We start from the raw sequence: 10,524 nt of genomic DNA, 5'->3' as shown, positions 1-10,524 counted from the left end.
TGTGGCAGGCACCTGTAGTCCCAGCTACTTGGGAGGCTGAGACAAGAGAATGGCTTAAGCCCAAGAGTTTGAGGTTGCTGTAAGCTGTGAAGATTCTCCACTTATAACCACCACATGACACAGTCATACCACATCCTCTACCTGGAGGATACACAAAGAAACAAAATAGCCAGAGATTAAGACTGAAAGAAATATGTAACCATAATATAAAAGACTTGGAAGTATGCTAAATAATTTGTAAGAAAAAAAGAGAAAACTAAACAAGGACATTAAAAAGTATTATAACTGTAGTCCACATATTTCTTTTTTTTTAGAGACAGAGTCTCATTTTGTCACCTTGGTAGAGTGCCGTGGCGTCAACAGCTCACAGCAACCTCCACCTCTTGGATTTAGGCAATTCTCTTGCCTCAGCTTCCAGAGTAGCTGGGACTTCAGGTGCCTGCCACAACGTCCAGCTTGTTTTTGTTTTCAGTTTTTGGCTGGGGCTGCGTTTGAACCCTCCACCTCTGGCCTATGGGGTCAGTGCCTTAGTCCTTTGAGCCACAGGCACTGCCCACCCAGCTATTTTTTGTTGCAGTTTGGCCAGGGCTGGGTTAGAACCCACCACCCTCAGTGTATGGGGCCAGTGCCCTACTCATTAAGCCACAGGCACTGCCCCCAGTCCATGTATTTCAAAAGTAGAAATATGTGTCAGCACCCATCACTCAGTGGGTAGGGCACAAGCCACATACACTGAGGCTGGTGGGTTTGAATCTGCCTGGGCCAGCTAAAGCAACAGTGACAAGTGCAACAGAAAAATAGCCAGGCATTGTGGTGGGCGCCTGTAGTCCCAGCTACGTGGGAAGCTGAGGCAAGAGAATTGCTTAAGTCCAAGAGTTTGAGGTTGCTGTGAGCTGTGACGCCACAGCACTCTACCGAAGTGACAGCTTGAGACTCTGTCTCAAAACAACAACAAAAAAATACATGAGTGGATTATTAAGTGTGGTATATGTATAGCATGGAGTACTACTCAGCCACAGGAAAAAATGGTGAATTAATACCTTCTGCAACAACCTGGACCTTTCTTCAAATGAAATGTCACAAGAATGGAAAAATAAACAGCGCATGCATTCACTATTAAATTGGAACTAATCCAGTGTGCACATTGGGAAGTAAAACTCAACTCAATGGAAAGCAAGCAGGTGGGAGGGGGAAGGAAGGGAGGAGGAAATTCAAAACTAATGGGCACAGTGCACACTGTCCAGGTAAGGGGCACACTTACAACTTTGATGCAAAGTGTACATAAGCAATTCATGTACCTAAAATATTTCTTCCCTCATAATATTCTGAAATTTTAAAAAAAAGTTTCAGCTGCTCTCAAATGAATCTGCTCTTCTTTGAACTTAATCTGAATGACATGAGATTTCTTAAAAGTAAATTATTTGAAGTCCCCCTACATGAGATTCTTCTTTTTTTTTTTTTTTGAGATGGAGCCTCAAGCTATCCCCCTGGGTAGAGTGCCATGGCCTCACAGCTCACAGCAACCTCCAACTCCTGGGCTCAAGTGAGTCTCCTGCCTCAGCCTCCCAAGTAGCTGGGACCACAGACGCCTGCCACAGCCCCGGCCATTTTTTGGTTGCAGCCATCATTGTTGTTTGGCGGGCCCAGGCTGGGGATTCGAACCTGCCACCTTAGGTGTATGTGGCTGGCGCCTTAGCTGATTGAGCCACAGGCGCCGAGCCCTTCTTTTTTTTTTTGACGGAGTCTTACTATGGCACCCTTGGTAGAGTGCCGCGGCATCACAGTTCACAGCAACCTCCAACTCCTGGGCTTGAGCTATTCTCTTGCCTCAGCCTCCTAAGTAGCTGGGACTATATGTGTCTGCCACAATCCCCACCTATTTTTTTTTTTTGTTGCAGTTGTCATTGTTATTTTAGCTGGCCTGGGCCGGGTTCGAACCCATCAGCCCCTGATGTATGTGGCCGGCGTCCTACCCACTCAGGTACGGGTGCTACCTCCACTCACTTATCGATGGGCACTTGGGTTGGTTCCACATCTTTGTGATTATAAATTGTGCTGAAATAAACATTTGAGTGCATGTATCTTTCTGAAAAAATGACCTTTTTCTTAGGGTATAAACCCAATAGTGGGATTCCTGGATTCCTGGACGAAATGACAGGTCTACTTGTAGTTCTTTCAGGTATCTCCATATGACTGTTCATTGAGGCTGTGCTAGTTTGTAGTCCCATCTGCAGTTTATAAGGGTTCCTTTCTCTAAGCACCCCATGCCAGCGCTTTGTTGTTGGGTGATTTTTTTTGCTGAAAGCTATTCTCCTGGACTTAGATGATACCTCATCGTGGTTTTGATTTGCATTTCCCTAATGATTAGAGACACTGAGCATTTTTTCATATTTTTTTTGGCCATTAGTCTATTTGAAAAGCTTTTGTTCATGTCTTTTGCCCATTTTTTAATGGGGTTGATTTTGTTTTCCTGCTGATCGCTTGAGTTCTTTGTAGATTCTGGTTATCAGCCCTTTATCAGATGTATAGTATGCAAATATTTTCTCCCATTTTGTAGGTTGTCTATTTGTTTTGTTGACTGCTTACTTGGCTATGCAGAAGATTTTTCTTTTATTTTTTTTGAGAAAGAGTCTCACTTTGTTGCCCTTGGTAGAGTGGTGCGGTGTCACAGCTCATAGCAACCTCCAACTCTTGGGCTTAGGTGATCCTCTTGCCTTAGCCTCCCAAGTAGGTGGGACTACAAGTGCCTGCCACAATGCCTGGCTGTTTTTTTGTTGAGTTTGGCCAGGGCCAGGTTTGAACCCGCCACCCTCGGTATATGGGGCTGGCGCCCTCCCCACTGAGCTATAGGCACTGCCTTTTACAGAAGCTTCTTAATTCAATCAGCCCTCATTTGTTAATTTTTTTTGTTGCTGTGATGGCCTTTGGGGTCGTCTTCATAGGTTTATTGCCTAGGCCAATGTCTGTAAGAGTTTTTCTAACATTTTCTAAAATTCCTATAATTTCATGGCTTAGGGTTTAAGTTTGTTACCCATTATGAGTGAATTTTTGTGAGTGTTGAGAAGTGTAGGCCCTGCTTTAACCTTCCTCACGTGGTTATCCAGTACCATTTATTGAATAGGGGTTCTTTTTCTCAGTGTATGTTATTGTCTGCTTTGTCAAAGATCAGATGGCAATATAAGGATGGTTTTGTATCTGGCTTTTCTGGCTAGGCATGGTGGCTCACACCTGTAATTCTGGCCCTCTGGGAGGGTGATGGCGAGGGGATTGCTTACGCTCAGGAGTTCGAGACCTGTCTGACCAAGAGCAAGACCCTGTCTCTATAAAAAAGAAAAAAATGAGGTGGGCATAGTGGCACAAACCTGTAGTCCCAGCTCCTCCTGAGGCTGAGGCAGGAGGATTGGTTGAACCTAGGAATTGGAGGTTGCAATGAGCTACAGTGTTGCCACTGCACTCCACCCAAGATGACAGAGTGAGACTGTGTCTCAGAAAGAAACAAAAAAAGACAAAATGATTAGATTAGGTTCTCTGTTCTGATCCATTGGTGGGACTCTGTTCCCGTGCCAAAACATGTTTTGCTTATTACAGCCTTATGTAGCTTGAAATCCAGTAAGGTGATGCTTCCCAGTTTGTGGTTTTGGCTTAAGGTTGTTTTGGCTATTCAGGCTCTTTCCTGGTTTTGTACAAAGCATGGAATTACTTTTTCTAGATCCGCAAAAAATGATGTTGGTGTTTTGGGGATTGCATTGAATCTATAGATGACTTTAGGTAGCATAGACTTTTTAACAATGTTGATTGACTTTTGAGAAATCTCATCATTCAGATTAAAAAGAGCAGTTTAAGTTCCCTTGAGAGCAGCTGAAAATTAAAAGGTTGACTCTGGGCTTGGCATCTGTAGCTCAGCTGCTAGGGTGCAGGCCACATACACTGGGGCTGGCAGGTTTGAACCCAGCCCAGGCTTGCCAAACAACTGCCAGACAACAACGACAACTACAACCAAAAAATAGCCGGGCGTTGTGGCACCTGTAGTCCGAGTTACTTGGGAGTTGAGGCAAGAGAATTGCTTAAGCCCAAGAGTTGGAGGTTGCTGTGAGCTATGATGCCACCGTGCTCTACTGAGGGTGACATAGTTATTAGACTGTGTCTCAAAAACAAAAAAACAAAAAAAAAGGTTGACTCTGATTAGTTGTTCTGTGTAGTTTTATTTTATATTAGAGTCCTTGAAAGAAAAAGGAAAAATAAATCTGAGAAATTAAAGGGCAGATAGTTATTTTTCTTCCCTCACTGGACTGAGCTTTTTGAGGGTAGGGACCATGTCTTGTGTTTTTTGTCTCTGATCTCTGTCATGGAGCTTCAGGCAGTGAATATATGTTGAGCTCTCAATCTAGAAAGTGAAAAATTACATTTAATGTTATTTCCATGGAAATAATAAAACCCCTCCATTCAGTAAAGCATTACTTTGAATTGTGTGCCCCCTAATGTAATTTTGAAAAGTTTTTTATGAAATAATACATAAATAAAACTTTTATATAGTTTTTAAGTGCTTTTAAAAAATATTTTGGAAAGGAAAGTCTCACTTTTCTGGAAGTTCAATGTTACTGTTGCTGTTTAACGCCTGTGGAAGTGTCTCTCTTCCTTCTCCCAGGACCATCTTTATAAGCTGGTGGCTTTTAATTTAAATACATTTTCTTGGGTTTAACATTTTATTAAGTTTTTTAATACCATCAGAAGGGGTGGTTTCTGTAATGATAGAAGTGAGAAAGTAACAAGCTTTTTGATTCTTGGACCCAGTGTAATAAGATGTCCAAGATATTGGTTTTACTGAATACTTTTAGTCTTGTTCCGCCCCCAAACATGTAGCTCAAACACCTATTCTTTTGTCTTTATATACATTATTAAGGGAGATAATATAGATATGAAGAATCTAGAATATGTCACATAGTAGGATAAGTACATAGTAGGTGTTTTATAAATGATAATATGTATATTGAGTTTATTGAGATATATATTGAGTTTATCGTTAAAAATGGTAAAAGAATGTTATGAAGGTAGGAATTAAGAAAGATTGCTAAAAATATGAATGTTTCCTGGAGAACTAGATAATTAGAAGTAGTCTGCCTTAGCTCGGCACCTGTAGCACAGTGGTTGTGGCGCCAGCCACATACACCCAGGCTGGCGGGTTTGAACCCAGCCTGGGGCCAGCTAAACAACGATGACAACTGCAACAAAAAAATAGCGGGGCATTGGGGCGGGCTTCTGTAGTCCCAGCTACTTAGGAGACTGAGGCAAGAGAATTGCTTGAGCCCAAGAGTTTGAGGTTGCTATGAGCTGTGATGCCATAGAACTATACTGAGGGCGACATAGTGAGACTCTGTCTCAAAAAAAATTAAGAGTCTGCCTGGACTTAATATCTTTAAATGTGATTAGGCCATTAGTTTATGTGATTAGGCCATTAGTTTAAACTAGTCTTTTAAAAGTTTCCTTTATAGAAGACATCTAAAAACAATAGACTTACCAGTATTAAAGGAATGTTACAATAAAAAATGTTACCTAAAAGTAAGTAATGTATTGAAATCAGTGTGTTCTAGGTCAATGGCTTCTAAGACTCCAGTTGGATTTATTGGACTGGGCAACATGGGAAATCCAATGGCAAAAAATCTCACGAAACATGGCTATCCACTTATTATTTATGATGTATTCCCTGATGCATGCAAAGAGTTTCAAGACTTGGGTGAACAGGTAAGGCCTTTTCTGTAGATTTATTTTAGATTTGGATGTTTAAAAATGAATGCATGTTCAAATAAGTGACAGCTTCTTAGAAGTATTGTAAATTATACACGCACATCCACCCGTATGTGTATATGTGTATACATTTTTCACTTTAAACATTCATCCAACTTTCAGATGTGTAACAAAGGAGAGTTCTCATCAGACATTTGGGGAAATCTGTTCTTTGGCAGGTGACTTAGTGCATTTCCTGAGTTTCATCAGAGTACCTTGAGTTGACTCTATATTGGTTTTCTGGAATAGGAACTTTACTGATAGTTCTGTTTAAGCAATCAATTTGGTGGAAATAGCTTCTTGTATTATGGAAAGGCATAGTTGTCTTAGAATAAGATTAGGCTTAGAGATGTAAAATTTAGCTTGAATCCCAGCTCCGATACTTAACATTTTGTTTTCCTGGGGCAGATTATTTTCCTTTAGCTGATTTCTCTGTAAAATGTGAATGATAACAACCTAAGCCATTAGATTGTGAAGTTCAAATGAGAGGATATATGTGAATGTACGTTGTAAATACTGGATGGTAGTACTCTGTGAATGAATATTAGTTTTCAGCCATAAATCAGGAGATAACAAAACCTTGTGTGGTATAATGAAAAGTTGAGTTTCAATGGATCACTGGTGTTTTGTTTTAGGCTACCCTTCATGTTTCAAGAATTTTGAGACTATAGTTTATTGTGTTATAATCAATGTTATTAGGTTATGATAATATCTGCTGGCTAAGTCTCATTTTGTTGTTGGATTTGTTACACTTTTTAATTAACTCAGATGACAAGAAACTATGTGTTAATACCTGAATATATTTAGGTATATATATTTTGTTCTTTCTAGCTATGAGGGAAATTCTTACATAAGTTGTAGAGTAGCAACTGAGGATAGAATGTTATCCCTGAACTGGGAGAATACTAACAAATTCTTTAAAAGTATAGACAGTGATGAGAGATATACTTCTCTATCAAGTCTGGATATTGGATTTAAAGTAAATACTGAGAAATTCAAGTAAAGAACAGGTTTAAGTAACTTAGAGGCTATTTGCAGAACTAGATATTCACATTTTCCTTTCTGTGTTTTGTGTGTGATATGGAAGTGGCAGCAGTGTTGTGTAAGGATTACAAGTATGATCTTGGAACTTTTTGTACTAGTATTGTGGCTGCTTATGCCTGTGCAGTCTCTGAATACCCAAACTGTATTCCCAGTACAGGAGGCTTATGTGCGGCCTTAAGTAACTTAAGGACTTAGCCTTGTTGGAGAGATTTTATCAATTAGTTCTTTCAGTGGAGAATCTGGGAAAGTGGTCTTTTACCATTTTTAGAGACATTAAGCAGTTCAAGTTGGTATTTAGTGTGGGCCAAATCAATTAATAGTTATTTTAGGGAGATGGATATTACTCTTTGGGATAACGCATTTGTTTGGTGTTGTCATTTTACAGTGGTTTATATATTTGTCAGTAACAGTGGCAGTCTCTAAACAGAGGAAATATCTTCACTTAAATATAGAGTTTAACTAAGGAAGAAGGTAGGGATTGAATGAATATAATTTACCCTGTATTGGCAGAGCAGAAACTTATGACCTTTTAAATTCTTGCCCATGTTTTTACTCTTCCCTCTATGCCTTTAGCACTTACACCTCACCTCTGGAACAACCAAATGACCGTCACTGCCTTGTGACTCTTTCTTCAGCTGTTTCTTAGAATTTCAGAGTTTTCTGATGCTTTGTCTGAAGCTATCCGTCTTGCCTTCATTCCCCACCAAAATCCTTATTTCTTTAGTGTTGTTAATTTTAGGTAGATGTGAAGGAAGGGTACCTTAAGAATAAGGCTTATCCTAGCATAAAGGAGATAATTTCCTTTTATTTTTTATTCTTAATTTTAAATCAGACTTTGTTTATTTATTTGAGACAGAGTCTTATTATGTTACCCTTGGTAGAGTGCTGTGGTGTCACAGCAACCTCCAACTCTTGGACTTAAGCGATTTTCTTGCCTCAGCCTACCTATAGTAGCTGGGACTATAGGCACCCACCACAACGCCTGGCTTTTTTTTTGTTGTGGTTGTCATTGTTATTGAGCTGGGTTGGAACCCACCAGCCTCAGTGTATATGGCCAGCGCTCTAGCCACTGAGCTACGGGTGCCAAGCCTATTTGTTTATTTTTTGAGACAGAGTCTCATTTTGTTGCCCTTGGTAGAGTGCTGTAGCATCATAGCTAATGGCAACCTCAAACTCTTGGGCTTAAGTGATTCTCTTGCCTCAGCCTCCCGAGTAGCTGGGACTATAGGTGCTTCCCACAATGCCCAGCTATTTTTTTGGTTGCAATTGCTGTTGTTTAGCAGGCCCAGGCTGGGTTTGAACCTGCAAGCCTTGGTGTATGTGGCCGGCGCCCTACTCAGCCCACGGGTGATGAGCCAAAATTAAAAACTTTAGAACAACATCAAGAAAGTGAAAAAATTCACAGAATGGGATAAAATATTGGCAAATCAGGTATCTGATAAGGAGTGTATGTCTAGGCTATATGAAGAAGTCTTACAACTCAGACATAAGACAGAAAACTCAATTAAATGGGTAAAGGGTCTTCACCACACATTTCTCCAAGGAAGATACACAGATGGCCAGTAACCACATGAAAAGATCCTCAACATCGTCATTAGGCATCAGAGAAATGCAATCAAAACATTGCAGGTACACACCTGTAGTCCCAGCTACTTGGGAGACTGAGACAAGTGAATTGCTTAAGCCCAAGAGTTTGAGGTTGCTGTGAGCTGTGATGCTACAGCACTCTACAGAGGGCAACATAGTGGGACTCTGTCTCAAAAACAAAAACAAACAGAAAAACCAATACTGCACATACATGTATACCCACTAAGATAGCTAGACTGAAAGTCGGGTAGTAACACATTTTGGTGGGGATATGGAGAAACTGGAGCCCTCCTACACTGCTGTTGGTATGGTGCAGCTGCTTTGGAAAGGAGTTTGGGAGTTCCTCAAACAATTAAACATTAGAATTGGCAGTATGATCCAGCAGTTCTTTTCCTGGGTATATACCTAGGAGAAGGGAAAACAAGTATCTACACAGAAACTTGTATATAGTGGCGTTATTCATAATAGTTAATAGGTGGAAACAACTCAAATGTCCATCAGCAGATGAATGGATAAACAAAATGTATTATGTTCTTACAATGGAATATAATTCAGTAATAAAAGGGAGTGATACAACATGGATGATAGCATGGTAAGTGAAAGGAGCTAGTTACAAAAGACCATATACTATATAGTTCTACTCATATGAAAGTCTAGAATAAGGACGCTTATTACATATGGAAGGGGAGAGTAGATGAGGGGTTGCTTAGTGCTGGGGAGGGAGGGAATGTGGGCATAGGGAGTGATCACTAAAGGAGTTTCTCCTTGAAAAGATTATAGAATTGACTGTCAAGATGGTTGCATATATCTGTGAATATACTAAAAATCATAAAATTATATACTTTAAATGAGTGAATTGTTTGGTATGTGAGCAATATGTCAAAAAAGCCATTTAAAAAAGATACATCTGGGCGGTGCCTGTGGCTCAGTGGGTGGGGTGCTGCCCTCATGTGCTGATGATGGGGAGTTTGAACCTGGCCCCAGCCAAACTGTAACAAAAATGTAGCCGGGCATTGTGGCAGGCACCTGTGGTCCCAGCAACTTGGAAGGCTAAGGCAAGAGAATCACCTAAGCCCCGGAGTTAGAGGTTGCTATAAGCTGTGTGACGCCAGGGCACTCTACCCAGGGCGATAAAGTGAGACTCTGTCTTTAAAAAAAAGATACATCCAAAGTTCTATCCCCTAGTACCTGTGACTCACCTTTTTGAAAGTAGTTTTTGAAGATGTAACTAAGTTGATGTTGAGATGAGATTATCCTGGATTTAGGGTGGGCCCTAAATTCAGTGACAAGTGTCCTTGGAAGACACAAAACAGGAGAAGATGCAGAGACACAGAGGGCAAGGCCGTGTGAAGGTGAAGGCTGACAGTAGAGTTATGCTGCTGTAAGCCAAGGGAATCAGGAGCCCCCAGAAGCGTGGAGGGGAAAAGAAGGATTCCTCCCAGAGGCTTTGGTGGGAACATGCCCCTGCTGACACCTTGAATGCAGACTTCTGGCCTCTTGAGCTGTGAGAGAAGAAATTTTTGTTCTTTTTTTTTGTTTGTTCACTCAGACATCCAAGGAAGGTTAGAAATTTTTGTTCTTTTAAGGCATGAGACTTGTGTTATTTGTTGCGGTAGCCATGGGAAACTAATACAGTAAGAATTGGAAATCTACAAAATGTATAGGTTTGGAATCTGCCTTCACCACTTAGTATCTGTGCAGTCTTAGGCAAATGTTTTAGTGTCTCTGTTTCCTCATTTGTGAAATAAGGATAATGATTGTACCATTTTCTTAGAGTTACAAGGCTTAAATGGGTTAATATGTCTAAAGAGATTAAAATGGTATTTGGCATATAGTGCTGTATGTCAGTTAGCTGTAAATTAGTTTCTATGTGCCTTAGTTTCAGCCTTGCTGTACTCATCTGTTATTTCTCTACACATGCTCTCTGTTCAAATGGTAATGTCGGTGTCTCTATACAGTCTTTGGGAACCAAAGTTACTTTTCTTTTTTTGAGACAGAGCCTCAAGCTGTTGCCCTGGGTAGAGTGCCGTGGCATCACAGCTCATAGCAACTTCTAACTCCTGGGCTTAAATGATTCTCTTGCCTCAGCCTCCCAAGTAGCTGGGATTACAG

At 40.6% G+C, this 10,524-nt stretch overlaps 1 protein-coding gene across 1 annotated transcript in view; it reads left to right on the top strand.

Annotated features, from left to right (window-relative positions):
• The window catches only part of HIBADH (3-hydroxyisobutyrate dehydrogenase), a 133,260-nt gene that overhangs the window by 11,419 nt on the left and 111,317 nt on the right, over nt 1-10,524 (top strand). Inside the window, exon 2 of the mRNA XM_003788532.3 lies at nt 5,579-5,739. Coding sequence (XP_003788580.1) covers nt 5,579-5,739 — 161 coding nt within the window. The remainder of the gene's footprint in view (nt 1-5,578; nt 5,740-10,524) is intronic.

This window comes from Otolemur garnettii, unplaced genomic scaffold, assembly GCF_000181295.1.
Source record: "Otolemur garnettii isolate 467f Iridium unplaced genomic scaffold, OtoGar3 scaffold00028, whole genome shotgun sequence".
Classification (NCBI taxonomy): Eukaryota; Metazoa; Chordata; class Mammalia; order Primates; family Galagidae; genus Otolemur; species Otolemur garnettii.
The sequence above is the reverse complement of the archived record's forward strand: the minus strand, read 5'-3'. Positions and strand labels throughout refer to the sequence as shown.